This window comes from Xyrauchen texanus, unplaced genomic scaffold (assembly GCF_025860055.1).
Source record: "Xyrauchen texanus isolate HMW12.3.18 unplaced genomic scaffold, RBS_HiC_50CHRs HiC_scaffold_567, whole genome shotgun sequence".
Taxonomy (NCBI): Eukaryota; Metazoa; Chordata; class Actinopteri; order Cypriniformes; family Catostomidae; genus Xyrauchen; species Xyrauchen texanus.
Genome location: NW_026266541.1, coordinates 6,673 through 25,000, shown reverse-complemented (window position 1 = coordinate 25,000; position 18,328 = coordinate 6,673). Strand labels below are relative to the sequence as shown.

The 18,328-nt window shown below is 36.6% G+C and overlaps 2 protein-coding genes across 2 annotated transcripts; one reads left to right on the top strand and one right to left on the bottom strand.

Annotated features, from left to right (window-relative positions):
• The first annotated feature begins 5,995 nt into the window (after positions 1-5,995).
• Positions 5,996-12,969, top strand: LOC127642362 (EMI domain-containing protein 1-like). Its single transcript, XM_052124975.1, has 12 exons — positions 5,996-6,020; positions 7,800-7,861; positions 8,041-8,084; positions 8,350-8,447; positions 8,535-8,669; positions 9,861-9,941; positions 10,049-10,092; positions 10,430-10,492; positions 10,635-10,670; positions 10,910-10,954; positions 11,041-11,116; positions 11,444-12,969. Exons 1-12 carry the CDS (start codon positions 5,996-5,998, stop codon positions 11,527-11,529), a joined length of 795 nt encoding a protein of 264 aa, XP_051980935.1. The 3' UTR covers positions 11,530-12,969.
• Positions 12,970-13,080: 111 nt separating this feature from the next.
• On the bottom strand, positions 13,081-16,948 carry LOC127642363 (myosin regulatory light chain 2B, cardiac muscle isoform-like). The gene is made up of 7 exons (XM_052124976.1): positions 16,846-16,948; positions 16,020-16,106; positions 15,583-15,658; positions 14,063-14,167; positions 13,771-13,849; positions 13,631-13,679; positions 13,081-13,292 (listed from the first exon to the last, which is right to left on the bottom strand). Exons 1-7 carry the CDS (start codon positions 16,846-16,848, stop codon positions 13,188-13,190), a joined length of 504 nt encoding a protein of 167 aa, XP_051980936.1. The 5' UTR covers positions 16,849-16,948; the 3' UTR covers positions 13,081-13,187.
• Between the last annotated feature and the right edge of the window lie 1,380 nt (positions 16,949-18,328).

Sequence of the window (18,328 nt, the reverse complement as noted above, 5' to 3'; positions counted from 1 at the left end):
GGGATTAAATGGAGAGCATATTGAGACTTTTTCTTAAGTCTTCTGCTTCTCCCAAGAAAAAGACACCAGGAATGTCACGTGTCTCCTCTAGATTTTCAGAAGAGATCTCAGTGTCTCAAACTGCTCAGATTTGCCAAGTCTGCAATCAAAACTTTCTAATCAAAGACAATAAATCATGATCTCCACATTAATTGTATATCTCTGTACTGTCTCTGCATCTAATTTGATTATATTATTAATTCTCTGAAGGAATTTTAGGAGGAACATTCAAGACAAAGTTGATACTTCAATGAAGCATAAATTTGAACTCCATAACTCTCATGTGTTATGAAAGAGCAACATCTGAGCAATAAATGTCTCCTTTAGTAGCTTTTCACTTCTAATGAGTCAATACACCATTTTCAAAACTTTGTGGATATAAAATCATGAAGATAACCTCAAGGACTTAATCATATCTATCAGGTTACCCTGCCTAACATAACACTAATGACATATTTTTAATATGATCATGCAATTTCATTAGCCTATACAACATTTAAAACTCAAAGTTCACCACTACTGATTCACTTTCCTATAATCCTGGTGAGATTAGCATAAATGGGTAAATACCTTTTATTGACACTGGGAGAACATATTTTGAATTGGGGAAATTAATGAAATAAACAACCTCCAGCAGACACGATTGCCCATCCGTGGTGTCTTTTTTGAGTTCATCCCTTGTCAAATGTGGATGATTTAGTTTGGGTCAAGTCCAAGGGTGCCATGATCTCTGACATGGTAAATAAATCAGAAATCTTCATTCTCCATCCCTCGTTTCATCCTTCTCCCATAAGTCTCCTCCCTTTTATCAGGCTATCGATCTCCTGGGTGTTTGCCTTATTTAAGAAAATATTTTGGAATTTGGGCCTTAATGGCATGAGATTGTGACTCACAGTGAAAAAGTTTAACTTAGGTCATAGTCAGCCTGTCAGAAATCCCGACATTTCCAGTTATCATTTTTAATAAGGCAGAATAAAGAGTTGCAGTCACCCCAAAAAGTATTTGGACAATTAAGTTATTTTTAAATGTCTATTGTCATTGTATTACAAAACAAAGTTCACTCTATGAAGTGGTGACCTGCAGTTTTGACCTTAAATGGATAGTTCACACAAAAATGAAAATGTTCTTATCATTTACTCAACCTCATGCCATCCCAGATATGTATGACATTCTTTCTTCTGCAGGACACTAATTAAGATATTTAGAAGAATATCTCAGCTCTGTTGGTCCATACAATGCATGTGAATGGTGACCAGAACTTTGAATCTACAAAAATCACATAGTCAGTGTAAAAATAATTATTACGACTCCAGTTGGTAAATACATGATTTAGAAGTGATATGAAAAAGTGTAGGTGAGAAAAAGATCAATATTAAAGTCTTTTTCACTTTTTTTCACTTTTTTGTTTTTACTACCTAATGTAGAAAAAGTTGAAATTACTTAAAACAATAAAGTCAATGTGTAAGAGCAACAATTTTAAGCAGTGAGCACAAACAAGTCAAGTTTGGTGGCTGGTTATAATGTACAGTTGTATTAAAAAAATGCAAACTTATTGAACTTAATAATCATTGATATTTTTGAGTTTGCTGAACTTATTGAGTTCATGGAATTTATAATCCAACTTGAAATGTTTAATTGGTTCAACTCATTTGCCTGAAGTTGAGTAAACTCAAAAGTTCTTTGCAGCTGGTTGCTTTACTGTTTTAAGTTTAGTCAACTTTTTTATTTTTTACAGTGAGTGATGCTAAATTGTACATTTGACTTCATAGCATTTAATTTGATGTTACCACATGGAACATTTTTGTTCGGTTAACTTTTTTTCATTGTGTAAAACCAAGTGTTATTTATTATAAAGAAAGATAGCGCTTGCAAACTTTTCAAGCATATCATTTCACAAGAAGAAGTTTGTTAGTTTTTAAATGATAAAGAAAATAGGTATTGTGTTCATGTAGTGAAGACAAAAAGTATTTGGACACTCGGTGCTTATTCTGTTAGGACACCTGTGTTTTTAATTGTGACCTGAAATGTCCAAATACCTTTTGTTGTCTTCACTTTGACATCCAAACAAGCCAATTCTTATAATGAAAAATTTATTTTTGTAAACAGAAATGCAATAAGACACTGATTCCTGCTCCCCTGGAGTTACTGTCTGAATGATTGACACTTATTGAGAATTGTGTTTAGGGAAGCTATGGAACTAGTTGAGGTCATTTTTTAACCACCTTAGTTATGTTTTATCTATCAGGAATATACTGTCATAAATTTGATCATCAACACATGGACATCAGAATGGGGAATTGTGTCTTGTATTACTGTAAAAGATATCAGTGTGATTAAGTTAAATGCTCATTAATGCACTCCAGATGAAAAATGTTCCTCTCCATAAAATTAGTCTGCAAAATGCTAGAATTTTTGTTTTGTCTATTAATGCATTCCTCATATATTAAATGTGATGTGCTGATGTTAAAATACTTTCTCATTTCCTGGCTCAATAGGCACACAACTACAAGTAAGCCATTTGTTGGTTGATTTCTCTGAAAAGTGTAAACACTGTGACTCTATAAAAAGATTGTTCCGTTCAGCAGCCCAACATAAAAACATACGATTAACCAATGGCATGAGTTTGGGCCGGGACTATGTGTTTGGTCAACCCATAGCTGATGAGGGGAGTGTTTGAGAAACCTGTTAGAAAAGTTTATTTTTGCAATTTCGTTTGGTGATGCTAGTGGCGCAGAATTTACACACTTCATGTTTAAGGCCAGCTGTAGTATTATATACATTTCTTGTTTATACTGATAAGCTGTGTCAGATTGTGTCACAATGTGGTAGTACAGCGAGCTGGTCATCATGTGGAAGAAATATAGCTTCATGCTAGGATAAGGAGTAGACATCAAGGAGTGCAAGAGTGCAAGCTGTTGAGGTGGCAGGGTGGTTGCAGCTGGGATGGACAACTGTTAAAAATCTTTTGTCCCAAAACGGTTTACCAATTGTCACTGGACAGGAACTCCCAGTTATAAGGCGTAAAAAATTAAATCAAATGACCTGTTAGTTTTTTGGATTTTTTATTTAATCTCTATTGTGACCTCAAAAGAGCACTTCTGTTGTGAGAGACTTTAAATGCAGCCTTTGTTAATTCCTCATTGTGGAAAATCTTTGTTGTTGTTGTGGCTAAATTCCTTTTTTTTTTAAATTTATTTTACTGATTGTGCACCCCTGGGCCACTGGGCTCAATTTTAGTTACTTTAATACTTTTAATGAAGTTCCCAATGTAAGTTTGGGGGCATAAATTTGGGCCTGCCAATTGTATTCCAAGGATACACTCACCTAAAGGATTATTAGGAACACCTGTTCAATTTCTCATTAATGCAATTATCTAATCAACCAATCACATGGCAGTTGCTTCAATGCATTTAGGGGTGTGGTCCTGGTCAAGACAATCTCCTGAACTCCAAACTGAATGTCAGAATGGGAAAGAAAGGAGATTTAAGCAATTTTGAGCGTGGCATGGTTGTTGGTGCCAGACGGGCCGGTCTGAGTATTTCACAATCTGCTCAGTTACTGGGATTTTCACGCACAACCATTTCTAGGGTTTACAAAGAATGGTGTGAAAAGGGAAAAACATCCAGTATGCGGCAGTCCTGTGGGCGAAAATGCCTTGTTGATGCTAGAGGTCAGAGGAGAATGGGCCGACTGATTCAAGCTGATAGAAGAGCAACTTTGCCTGAAATAAAAACTCGTTACAACCGAGGTATGCAGCAGAAAGCATTTGTGAAGCCACAACACGCACAACCTTGAGGCGGATGGGCTACAACAGCAGAAGACCCCACCGGGTACCACTCATCTCCACTACAAATAGGAAAAAGAGGCTACAATTTGCAAGAGCTCACCAAAATTGGACAGTTGAAGACTGGAAAAATGTTGCCTGGTCTGATGAGTCTCGATTTCTGTTGAGACATTCAGATGGTAGAGTCAGAATTTGGAGTAAACAGAATGAGAACATGGATCCATCATGCCTTGTTACCACTGTGCAGGCTGGTGGTATAAGCAGCTGCTTCCCTCGCACCAGTGACGGGAGGCCCTGGGCTTTAAGGTTCCGCGATCTAGTTTGGTGATCCCCGCTCGAAAACACTTTTGGGCTTGAACAACAAACACCCTAACACCACAGATAATTACAGAAAAAGAGCATCTAGAGTTATTCACTCCAATTAATTACAAACCTAGACGTGACATGTATAATAATGGGCTCGTGTGACCATTTTTACAGGTTTATTTAAATTCAGGTGTTAAAACATTGCCAATGATCTTTAATCCTTGTTAATAAATTATACCCTTATGAAAACTACCCATGGATTTACTGTGGTAATATTATATTAGGCTAGAGTGGTGGTGGTGGCGTAATGGGCTAAAGCACATAACTGGAAATCAGAAGGTCGCTGGTTCGATCCCCACAGACACCACCATTGTGTCCTTGAGCAAGGCACATAACTCCAGGTTGCTCTGGGGGGATTGTCCCTGTAATAAGTGCACTGTAAGTCACTTTGGATAAAAGAGTCTGCCAAATGCATAAATGTAAATGTAAATATTAACCATAACTAGTAACCACAATTGTAGAAACCATGTGTTGTTTTTTGGGCAGTAAGCAAGGTTTTGATACAATTAACCATGGTTTTACTACAGCATTACTGTAGTATCCATATGGTAACTTGGTTTTAGTAATAGTAACCATATTTTAATATCTATGGTCAATTTTGTGATTTTAGATGTCGCTTATACATTTTTTAAAAGGTAAACAAAGAAGCCTAATAATTTTCTACTTAGACCTATAAATGTATAAAAAAATATATAAGTAATAATTTAAGTTAATAATTTCATACAAAAAATCATAAAAATGTAATTAATTAGAGGTATCAGTATTGTATCGATATTGGCAATTCTGGCCTAAAAGTACTTGGTATCGGATCAAAAAGATAATAAGTGGTATCACCCATCCCTAAGTCAATTTAATAGCAACTGCTTACAGAACTAAGCTCTCAAAACAAGCATCACTTGAAATAAAAGTCCATCCTCATCCTGAACACAAGCACCATTCTTCACCACAATGGTAACCCCCAACACTCAGTCATAGCATGACTACGTATCTTTTTAAATACCAACATAACACAACATTAAACATTAACAAAACTCCTCATAGTCTCATCATGCTAAAAAATGCATAAAATAACATTTCATTTCAACACTTGCTCTCCCTGTCCAATCCCATGGAAATCATGCTGGGAAATAGAAATCTCCTGCAAACCCCACAAAAAGTATTCATGTAGTCCCAACTCAAATGCATTAACTTTAGTTTTACAAATTGAAATGGATAAAACACAATAAAATCAAGTTTGAGTTCTAAAAGTTCTAAAAAAAATTATTAGTATTGTGTTATTTAGTTCATTTTAATTAAGTAAACTGAACAAGCAGCAAAAATACTTTTGTTTTGAGTGTAATTTGTCAAGTTGATTTAAACTTATGGTAAAAAAACATTAATTTAATTAATACTATATGAATTACAATTTTAGATTACCTGAAAATGCATTGTTACAGTGTAGAGTAAAGGTAAAAACACTCTTGTATAGGCTAATCATAATTTGTGGCCTCTTTGTTGAGATATGTGAGAGCAGATCTTTAGTCTTCTATGGGAACAATTCTCATTAGCAGAAAGGCTTGAATATTAGAACTATCTGATGCCCCTGATTGGGCTCTTATTTCTATCTTTATAGCCCATATCTGCTCCAGCTGCCTTTCTTACTACCCCCACAGGTTTCCAGAAGGCCTGGCAGAGATTCAAGTTTATAACCTGCTCTAAAAATTCCTTTAGATTGAGATCTGGTTTAGAACCCCTAGCTGTGTGAGGCTAGAGTCTGGGAAAACAGGACTTTTGTGATGTGGTACCACATGATTGATGAGGACGCTCATGTCCCGTCTGCTGCCTGCAGCGGGTAAGATCATCTTATTTCTGTGGTGGAGCACAGATGGAGATTCCAGTGAGCTTTATGAGGAGGTATACCTGTTCATCAGGGTAACTTGCAATAATTTTGTATGACAATTAGCCGAAACCCTCATGCAATACGGAAAGTGACTTTGCAATGCATATATTCAGAGTTTACATTGAAAAGCAGATATACTGTAGATACTAATGACCACTGTTAATACATCTATGTGTATTTAGTTATGGCTGATATAAACACAATACTTTTAACTAAACATACTTCGAGTTAGTTAGTTAGTTAGTTAGTTAGACTTTTATCTGTATTTATACTGCACTTCGATCAATTGATTGCAATACTGACTGAATAGCATCTTATGAGTTTATCATGACGGATGTTGTGAAATTACATTGTAATTCCAGGTTGAGATGTTCACTTAAACAGACACATTTTTGCTGATGCCACCGAGTCAGTGTTTACACTTTTCAAGCGAATTAACCTGTGGATGACTTAAAGTTGTATCTGCACATTAAGCTGCATAGAAGTATTTTAACACCTTTAATGTTGTTCATATGGCATTCCACCCAGCAAAACGGAGGCAAATAAACAGTACTCTGTTGTATTTGTCAATTGTGGTCAGAAAAGACAAATTGGTTCCTTCTCATTTCATCGACTTAGCTAATGTGCCTTCATGAGGTCTGGCAACCAAAATGTCCTTTAATGACGTATGCTTGTGGTCGTAAGTCTTGAATAAGTCAACTGAAAGCAGATGATGGAAGTTCTTGATGCTGAGAATGTCTGGTTGACTGAAACTCCAAAACTTAATTATTCAAATTATGTTATTTTTGTTATTCAGTAGTTTAGTCATAGCTTGTGAGACACTTTTCTTTTTGTGAATGTTGTTGCACTTTGTCCTAAAGTTGACTTTTCTACTCACATCAGCGCCAAGTTGAAAAAAATGACAGTATTGCATTTCAAATATAAAGTTTCACCAATGAGAGATCACCTGCCATTTATCAATGGTTGTTCTCATTTCATGCCAAATAATTCCTAAGTCTCGGCTGTCTTGGAAGATTGCTGTTCCTCCAAGGAGAGCTCCAGCACCTTGTGGTTGTCTTCACCCCATGCTCCATGCTGTGAAGATCTTTACTCCACAACCCTCCTAAAGGAAAGGGAGGATTTTCAGGGGAATCCAGAGTGAGATGTTTTCCCCTTGGCTGTCTTTCCTTACAAATGGAAATCCACAGCTTGCCAGGGTCTGGATTTCTTGTTCCTTATTCCACCCAAGGGAGAGATGTCAACCAAAGATATGACTGAAGTCATTAAGTGTCTTACCACCAAGTTTCTTACCATTCTCGCTGAGCATATGATTGTTGTTTTGGTTTCACACTGTGGTTTCGGGATTGATTTCATTTTGGAACACAAGCCTTTGATTCTGGAAGGATCCTTGGAATTTTAAGTACAGTATGAATGTGTCTTTGTTAAGTAAAGTTAACTTGTAAGACAGAACATCACATGGCACTCATGATTAAGCTAGGATCAGTTCTATTTATCACTTTTACTAGCCAAGTAAAAAAAAAAAAAAAGAAAATTCTGCCTTTAGTGGGTCTTTAGATTGAAAGATCATATATATGAGTTATGACACAACAGATGCTTGAAAGATTTATACCATTTGCTTAATCCATTCACTCTGTGCTGTATCACTTTTTATGGTAAAAAAAAAGACCCTCTTTATTTGGTTTCACAACACATCTTTTCTTGACATCTCTCTTTTTTAATTCCTGCTTTCAGAGTGCATGAACTGCACTGGCTATGATGGCATCAATGAGAGGCTGAGTGTCATTGAAGCTCAGGTGAGATACAGAAAAGTAAGTCATGTCTTGTATTATTCAGTGACATTTGTGCTAAATTAAAACAGTGAGCACAGGAATTCACTTTGTTAACAGATAATGTTACTAAAAGATGCAGAGGCACCTCCTCTCCCCTTAACAAACCAATCACCAGAGAGAACAGCTGATAATGAGGTGGACAGGCCCCACCCCTCACCCATCACACCCGATGCCATTGGCCGACCAGGTGAGACAGACATAATTTGTTTAACCAGGCTACACCATTTATGGTATGCATTTTACAGCGTTATATGCATTTACATACATAGGATATTTATATACATATATTCAGAGTCAGTGTGTGTATTTAGCTGGATTGCATGTTTAGGGGCCTCAGTACATAATATGTTGATTATATCAATAATACCTTATATTGATAATGTATCGCAAGTTAATTGAATGATTATATTGATAAATATGTAATAATTTATCTGGTTTATTTCTATATACAGGACCAAGAGGTCAACCAGGGCCAATGGGCCCCCCTGGGCTTCCTGGACCTTTAGGAATGACAGGATTTGGAGGAAACCTGGACCTGTGGGACCCACAGGTAAGGACTCAAATTTACTTTGATTGGGAATATTAAAACACCTAATATTCTGGAGTCCCATCCCGAGCTTACATGTGATCTATATAGGGTCACAGGGGCCACAAGGCCTCCCAGGAGAGAGAGGCCTTCCTGGGCCACCTGGGCCTCCAGGTCCCACTGCATCTTCTCCCTTCTCCATCAGGAGAGATGTTTTCACATTAACAGCGAGACAGCATGTTCAGTGTAAGTAAAATTGTCCACATTCACTGTATAGATGTTTTTAATAAAATACTACTCTCAGTTACTGGCAAATTACATTAATTAGTACATGTGAATGAATAATCATATGAAATGGGATGTTAAAGGGATAGTTCACCCCAAAATGAGAATTCTCTCATCATTTACTCACCCTCATACCTTCCCAGATGTGTTTGATTGTCTTTCTTTTGCAGAATACAAATTATGATTTTTAGAAGAATATCTCAACTCTGTTTGCCCTCACAATGCATGTGAATGGTGACCAGAACTCAGAAGGTAATCAATATGACTCCAGTGGTTAAATACATATCTACTAAAGTGATATGATAGGTGAAAACAGGTTTTGAGAAACAGTCAATAAGTCCTATTTGTACTATAAATTCCACCTTTAACCAGCCCCAACCAGTAGGTGGCTGAATGTGAAAATGAAAGTGTAGATTTCATCACATCGCTTCAGAAGATATGGATTTAACTACTGGAGTCTTTTGCATTACTGTTATACAGCCTTTTTTGACTTTCAAAGTTCTGGTCACCATTCACTTGCATTGTATGGACCTACAGAGTTGAGACTTTCTTCTAAAAATCTTTGTTTGTGTTTTACAAAATAAAGAAAGTCATACACATCTGAGATGGTATGAGTAAATAATGAGAGAATTTTCACTTTTTGGTGAGCTATCCCTTTAATGAATAACTTGAACAAATGATTACATCCATCATGACTTTGCAAGAACATCCACTTTTCAAATACTGCCCTCAAAATGACCACAAGGTGGCATCATTTACATAGCATCCGCCTTTGACAAGCCATTCAGCGCTCTGGCTCAGTTTAAGGGTCTGGTTGGCTTCTGTCTGTCAGCAGTTAATCAGAGTCATTTGTTAGCTGTCTATGCAACAGCATGGATCTGGATAACCTAAAGCAGAACCTGAGTGCCAAATATCTTACTGAATAGAACAGCAGTACAGCTGCTCAAATAAAATGTACATTGTACAAATGAGCTCCAAAGAGACAGCTTTGAGGAACACTGGGATGCAATAAATTCAAAGGTTTCATGTTTTCTGACTTTCGCTTTTTTTAAAAGTGTGTCTGTTGATCAGATATTAAGCATGACTTCAGATTTTTCATGTTATTTTTTAAATAATTTTTACAACCATGTCACCATGTTTTACATGTTTTAGATGACGATGGTGACTTCCCTGCCTATCGTGATCAGACGTTTCATGGTCCCCCTGGGCCCTCGGGCCCACCTGGCCTGCCAGGTACAACACAATATTACAGCATACACAAAAGAGTGCATGCAACCTTTCCTTTTTTACCCCCCACCCCTTACCACACATCTAACATTCGATCCACACTTGTTTTATAGGGCCCGCTGGACCACCTGGAAGCCCAGGTGCCCCTGGAAAAAATGTAGGGCATATTTAAAGTTATAGAATGTATTTAGTGTTCTTGCAGATGTGATGCACTGAAGCATTTCACTGTAACATTTTGGTTTAATATGATGCCATGCTTTGGTGACTCATTTTGTTTGTGGAATCTGCAAGAGGGCAGAGAAATAATTTAATTTGCTATATTTCTATTCATGCTGTGCACATTTTAGAGTTCAATATTTGATCTATACACTATCTATATTACTGTATCATAAGATGCATGTGCAGTATGTAATATGAAGAACAAATAACTGAACAATATTGTGGATGTGCAAAGCACAGAACACAGTATAATGACTGATTCACATTCATCTTAGGCTGCTTTAAGCCTGTTAGGTAAGCCAGGTGACAGAGGCCCCAAAGGAGATCCAGGAGAAAAAGTGAGTAAACTGATTGCATCAGTAAAACAGACCTCCAGAAAATGCTACATTTAGACAACTGAAATCCTTTAGATTTAGCAATTTGAACAAAAATGTTAGCTTATATTTGAGTTTATTAGATTTTTTCTCTCTCTTTTCAAAGGGTCCACCTGGACTCACAGGAAAACAAGGACAGCCTGTTAGTGCATACAATGGATTTTAATTGCAATCAAAGCTTAATATTTTGTGTCCATTTTTGTAAACAATTTTAATGCATCATTAATTGCATTTAAATCATTTTATTATTATTATTAACTGTTTTAATTAATAATTAATATTATAAAATATAATTTTGTAATTATATTTTTTTTATTAAATTATATAAATAAAATTATATTACAGAATATAATTAATTGTATTTTCTTATATTGTGAACAGGGTTTTCCAGGTCCAAAGGGTGAGCCAGGAGAGACTCAAGCAGAGGTGTGGCCCAAAAAACTTTAATCAATTATTATTTAACCAATTATAATAATTGCTCGACACATGCTAAAGTTCCTCCTATCTTGCAGGTGCAGCAGTTAAGAGAGGCTCTGAGAATTCTGGCGGAGAGGCTTCTTATTCTAGAACATATGATTGGGATTCATGGTGAGAATAATGGATGAATATCAGTCTAGATCTCCAGCTATGAGTTCTATCTAGAGAGAGGTGTTTTTGAATTCCCGAGCACCATTGGTCTGCATTTATGACGTCATGGCATACATTTATAGTTGTTAGAGTTGTTGCCAGAAAAGTTAGCATGTATAACTTCTTAAAAATAGTGTTTTTAATTGAGGTGTGAAAGGTGTTGAAAGCTTTTAAGAATAAAAATGACAACAGAAGACCAGAAACATACTGTAAGCACATCTAATTACATCGATTTTTCATGCATGCACAAGATTGCTCAAGTTTCTTTCTTTTCATCACTCTGCCCAGATACTCTGATGGAGTCTGGTTCTGGAATAGATCTCCTGGCAGATTTCATGGTGACGGGCAAAGCTAAAAGTGTTGGACGTGGTTGACTGTCATCTCCTCTTACCTAAGACTGAGAGAAGCTGGACTCTGTTGGGTGTGAAAAGAGAATAACACACTTGTGACCACTACAGGTGCAACACCTTTATCTCCTGTCTGTTGTTTTGAAGGACATATCCCTCGATATACAGTATTTGTGATGGTTACAGGATTAAGAGATTTTCAAATGCCATTCATTGGATTTGTGTTTAAATGTTGTCATTCTGGGTTTGTTTTAGAGTGGCAATGATCTTTTTAATTCCCTAATTTGTATGTACTTCTGTTTGAATGCTTATTGGTAATCAACTTTTAAAAAAAAATTCCAGTCACTGTCTTTACTTGTCCTGAATGGTTATAGTTCACCTAAAAATAAGAGGGAACATTCTGAAGAATGTTAACGATGCTCTTTATTCCATACAGTTAAAGTGAATGGTGACTGAGTCCTAACATGTTCTTTTGTTCAATGGAAGAATGAAAGACACATGGATTTGGAACAACATGAGAGCAAGTAAATGATTATAGAATTTTCTTTTTTGGGTGAACTATCCCTTTAAGTGCCTATGCAGTTTACATTTTTTTATATTATTATTATTATTATTATTATTATTATAGTAAAAACAAGGGTTTCGTAAAGGCAGCGTTAGCCATTAGCATTCTTAACACTTTTCTTCAAAATTAGCTTTATGAGTTTGTTGTGTATCGAGGATAATGATTTTATAACACAGTCATTTAAGTAGCAAGTATTGTCATAGAGACAGCAGTACTCCAAACATTCTCCAAACACTCTCATAAAACAGCAAACATTCTTGTCATTTCCTTTCTGTGGTCTGATTGATGACCTACGATGACCTCATGCACGTAATTATCGGCAGTCTCAGCTGTGGCTTTGTATAAACACAATCCACGGCTCAAAGCTCACAGTACATAAAAGCAGATGAGAATGGATCTTTAAAACCAAATTTGGCCCTTTGTCTGCTTTGAAAGTGCAACGTCCAACACATTAAAATATGTTTACACCTTTGCTCACCTGTTCTTATACATAACGGCTATCACTGACTCGTTGAAAGCCCAAAATGGCAGAATGCACCAATGGCTGCTATTAATAGGGCCGAAGTGAATAGACTGTGAGACACAAAAGGCCCTGTTGACCTTGTTCACATTGCACTGTTCAACACGCCAGTGTGGCCTTAAGCTTATTGTTGCAGTTGAGCTTTTGTAATCCTCTCGGGAGGGAACTAAATCTTTCAGAATCTCTGGTTTTTCTTTGTTGTTTTATTAAGAAAGAAAAAGTTAAGTGTCCAGAGTGTCTTGTCAAACGTTTCCATGGTAATATGTTGTGTTATTAAGACACAAATCCTGACTGTTGTATTGTGCTTTGACTCTTTGATTCATTTTTTACATAAAATTCTGTAGGGGAAAATAATCACCTTATTTCTGCCTATATAATCACAGTTTTTGCTTTACATTTATTTTTCTATGTTTGAAAAATCTTTTATAGTTGAATTATATGAGTGATCAAATCCACACCCTGCATTATTGATTAATAACATCGTTGACTAGACTTTGTTTTTTATCTGTTTATTGACAAAAGGTGGGCACAGAGCTTAAAGAAAGACAACATACAAAATGGACAGTAAACAAACATGGGTAAACATGGGAAATGTAGTTTTTACTCCTGTTCCTTATCCTCTCCATGGGTGATGACGTAGCACAGGTTTTTGTAGTCCAGGTTACCAGCCACATCCAAAGGGAAGTTTGTGAACATCTGGTTAACCTGCCAGATAAATTACGTTTTGAAAAATAGATCACGATTAAAATGTGTTTTTGAGAATCAAATCTATTTAACTTAAATTAAACTGACACCATCCCATATAGATTTGATTATGCCTCTGCTTTTAAAGGGATAGTTCACCCAAGCCTTGGTAACCATTCACTTCCACTGCATCTTTTTCAAACAATGAAAGTGCATGGTGACTAAAGCTAACATTACGCCTAACATCTCCTTTTGTGTTCCTTTTTGAGTTTAGAACAACACGAGGTTAGTAAATGATGACAGATTTATTTATTTTTTGGTGGGAGCTATCTCTTTAAGAAGAAAGAAACATGTATTACCTCAGCCTCAGAAAATTTGTCTGCCTGGGACATGAGGTGATATTTGATCCTTTGAGAAGATAAGATAAGAAATTGAGGTTAAATGAACATTTGAATGAAAACGGCTTGAAACATTTTTACATTAACAGGAATCAACTTACTCTTCTCCTTTAAGGATTCCTGTACCCTCTGGGTCAAAGATCTTAAAGGCATTGAGAATTGTCTCCTCGGGGTCTGTACCTATTAGTGACAGAAATGTTGACAGATGTTACAGCAGTGAAGCCAACAATTTGCAAAGCCTGTAACTACAATGACTTGAATATGGTCCTATACAAGCGAAACTAATTCATACAATATCTGTACGCAGTGCGCCTTGTATCTGCTGGGCCTTTCCTGCTATTTGCACCTCATTAGCATGATTATAATTTCAATGCTGATAAATCTGATTCTTGCCTTTGAGCTTCTCTCCAAACATAGTGAGGAAGACGGTGAAGTTAATGGGGCCAGAGGCTTCCTTCAGCATCTCATCAAGCTCATCGTTGCCCACGTTTAGACGGCCTGCCAAACACACACATGCATAGAAATACATTAATATCCTGTGATCATTCAGATGGAGCTGGTGTTCAATGTACACTGTAATAAATTCTAACCCACTAAAATGGAAATCTCAAAGTTGTTCCAAAGTTACAACCAGCATTAATAAGTTCATTGCAAGTTCACTGAAATTACTGTGACAACGTAAATGTATGTTGTTAAAACATAATGACTGAAACATTGTTACAGTGTAATTAATGTCGGATAAGGCTTGATTGTGGGGCCTGTTTATTTTGTTCATGAATCTTATTTTAAAATGGACATTTACATACATTTTACAGGTTATAGCCATCATTTAATGTAGGCCTATAGATAGGTTGTGTTTCAGAGAGAGCACACAAATACAAAACATGGCGACTCGGCTGCACATTATAATAAGATTCCATGCATTAGGTATCGTGAATTAACAATGAACAAAATATATATTTTTTTACAGTATTTATTAATCTTTGTTAATGTTAGTTAATACAAATACAATTGTAAAATGTTAATGAATGTTAAATCATAGTGCATTAACTAATGTTAATATATAAAAATTTTGATTTAAAAAAATCATTTGATTTTTCACATTTAATCATTGTTGATTTTAAAAAATGTGTTAGTATATGTTGAAATTAATATTTACCAAGATTTATAAATGCTGTAAAAGTATTGCCCATTGTTAGTTCATGTTAACTAATGTTATTTACTACTGTTAACAAATGTATCCTTTTTTTATGTATTTATTTTTATTTTAACCTCTTTTCTCCGCAATTTGGAATGCCCGATTCCTACTACTTAGTAGGTCCTCGTGGTGGTGCGGTTACTCACCTCAGTCCGGGTGGTGGAGGACAAGTCTCAGTTGCCTCCACTTCTTATCATGTGGCTCGCTGTGCATGACACTGTGGAGACTCACAGCACGTGGAGACTCATGCTGCTCTCCGCGATCCACACACAACTAAACACTCCCCATTGAGAGCAAGAACCACTAATCACGACCACAAGGAGGCTAACCCATGTGACTCTACACTCCCTAGCAACCGGGCCAATTTGGTTGCTTAGGAGACCTGGCTGGAGTCACTCAGCACGCCCTGGATTCGAACTCTTGACTCCAGGGATGGTAGTCCACGTCAATACTCGCTGAGCTTCCCAGGCCCCTATCAAATGTAACCTTATTATAAAGTGTCAAATTTAAGTGTTGGCAGGTAGCTTAACATTGCCGAATAGTACTAGGTCTCTGGTGGATAATATTTCTTTGGTCAAAAACACAGAAGGGGTTAAAGTGAAGTGTTGCTATGGTTATCACTTGTCAATCATTGCAATTTCGTGAGTTCTCCTGTAGTCCATGACGTGAACAGGCATTTACACCCTACACAGCCATTTAATCTGGCTTTACTCACCCAGAGCAGCAAATGTGTCCCTTAGGTCATTTTTGTCAATAAAGCCATCTCTGTTCTGGTCCATGATGGTAAAAGCCTGGAAAAACATGACATCAAGGAACTGCTTTATTGACTGTAATTGTTTCAGAACCATTAATTTATCAGAAGAAAAATTCTCACAAGAAAATTACACCCTCCCCTCACACACAAAATAAATAAATAAATAATGTGGGTAACACTTTCAAATAAGGTTATATTTGTTAACAGTACATAATGCACTTACATATGTTAACAAATTGAACCTTATTATAAAGTGCTACCAAGTGCTAGCAATGACGAGATCATGGATTACATTCTCAAAGAACACACATAATGATAAAATCCATACTTTGAATGGTCTTTGTGGATAAAAGTGTGACTAAAATGTATGTTTCTGGTAATACTTAAAATAGGCTCACCTCTTTAAACTCCTGAATCTGTGACTGCTCAAACATGCTAAACACATTGGAGCTGGCTGCTTCCTTCTTCTTGGCCTTCTTTGGTGCCTGTGAATCAGAGAAAATGATTTCAATATTTTGTATATGTATATATATATATATATATATATATATATATATATATATATATATATAAAACAGTCTTGTGTTGTTTAGTTTTTTTGTGCAATTTGTTTTGTGCAATTTTAAGGCACACATTTACCAAGTGATTTCACCAGATCAAAAAAGAAATTGAACTATACCGGGCTGAAAGCCGTGTAAAATATTTGACAATTGAGCTATAATATTATAGCATTACAAACGAAATACATCTTAACCACTCTACGACACAAAATGTGGGGTAAAGTCAGGTAAATTGGGCCACTTTTTGACATTGAGATGATGTCCCAATTTATATTTATATGCACTCCATCAGAAACAAGAACATAATTAATTTTAGCTGCTCTAGTTGCATTTAGTCAGAAATGCCACACATCTTCTAAACTAAGTTAGTCAAAAGGCCATGTACAGTATCAGACCTGAAACAGACAGAGTGCTGCCTATTCACATTAACTTACAGGAAACCCATTCCGAAATGAAATACAATTTTACTCTCGTGAGAAAGATCAAGATAAATGTAAATAAAACCGGAATACCTATTTCAAGGCTATTTAGATACTTATTTCAATGAGATGTATGACGTAAAATACAACATGCTGTCAACCTGCCACATTACAAAAACAATATAATTCAGTTTCACAGTCATTTCCATGTCAAGACTGGACAAAGTAAAGACGTGCAGGCCTACCATTTTGAAGAGCTTCTCTGACTCTGTTCTTGGTCTCGAAAGCCTGAGGGACACTCAGAAATTGTCGGTTTACGGCTATATATTGGCACAATTGGCTTGACTTGTTCTATGTTTAGACAAAAGAGGAGGCACAACACAAGAATACTTGCCATATATAGCAACCCCCCACCCCATACACACTCATTGTTACGAACAGATGCTAGGTGATCTGATCAGAGTGTGTTGGCTATCTTAAGATCATTCAAAGTGCCCTAACTCCCTAAGACTCTTCTACGTGGATAATGTGTTGTTTAAAGAACACTGTGAAGCTGGGCAGCTTCTCACATTAATGCAATGGGGTCAAATGTTGATGCAATGTCTTCACTACAGGGATTACGTTCTTAATGATTTGATGCCCTTGTTATATTGGTGATCAGTACAGATAGTTTTGACCAGCATACTGATTCTAACAGCCAGGGAGATAAGCGTAGACAAAGTTGAGTACCACAATGGAACAAGGTTTTAGCTAGCTAGCTAGCTAGCTAGCTATCTAGCTATCTATCTATCTATCTATCTATCTATCTATCTATCATCTACCTACCTGTCTGTCTTTGTCTGTCTGTTTACCTACCTACCTACCTACCTGCCATCCATCCATCCATCCATCCATCCATCCATCTATCTATCTACCTGTCTATCTCTCTATCCATCCATCCATCCATCCATCCATCCATCCATCTATCTATCTATCTATCATCTACCTACCTGTCTGTCTTTGTCTGTCTGTTTACCTACCTACCTACCTACCTGCCATCCATCCATCCATCCATCCATCCATCCATCCATCCATCCATCTATCTATCTACCTGTCTATCTCTCTATCCATCCATCCATCCATCCATCCATCCATCCATCCATCCATCCATCCATCCATCCATCCATCCATCCATCTATCTATCTATCTATCATCTACCTACCTGTCTGTCTTTGTCTGTCTGTTTACCTACCTACCTACCTACCTGCCATCCATCCATCCATCCTTCCATCCATCTATCTATCTACCTGTCCATCCATCCATCCATCCATCCATCCATCCATCCATCCATCCATCCTTCTGTCCGTCCATCCGTCCGTCTGTCTGTTAGGTTTTCATGTTTTATGAGGAATCTCCATAGACAATGGTTTTTATACTGTACAAACCCTACCCCTAAACCTAACCCTCACTGAAAACTTTCTGCATTTTTACATTTTCAAAAAATATAATTTAGTATGATTTATAAGCATGGGGACCGACTGATTGTCCCCACAACATCAAAAATGTCAGGTTTTACTATCCCCCCTACTATCCTTGTGGGGACATTTGATCCCCACAACGTAGGGAATACCTGGACACACACACACACACACACATGAACGCATGCACAGTATGGTATGTTTACTGTATATACTGTTCTGTATATATTTTAAATGTTTAATATCACTGAATCAACCTGAAAACATTCGG

Coding starts and splice junctions, on each gene's coding strand:
- LOC127642363 (XM_052124976.1), bottom strand. Junction 14,168..15,582: donor GGACACATTTGCTGCTCTGG/GTGAGTAAAGCC, acceptor TGTGTTTGGCAG/GCCGTCTAAACGTGGGCAAC. Junction 13,293..13,630: donor ACAAATTTTCTGAGGCTGAG/GTAATACATGTT, acceptor TTTATCTGGCAG/GTTAACCAGATGTTCACAAA.
- LOC127642362 (XM_052124975.1), top strand. CDS start 5,996: ATGTCCCGTCTGCTGCCTGCAGCGG. Junction 8,448..8,534: donor TGGACCTGTGGGACCCACAG/GTAAGGACTCAA, acceptor TGATCTATATAG/GGTCACAGGGGCCACAAGGC. Junction 10,093..10,429: donor CAGGTGCCCCTGGAAAAAAT/GTAGGGCATATT, acceptor CATTCATCTTAG/GCTGCTTTAAGCCTGTTAGG.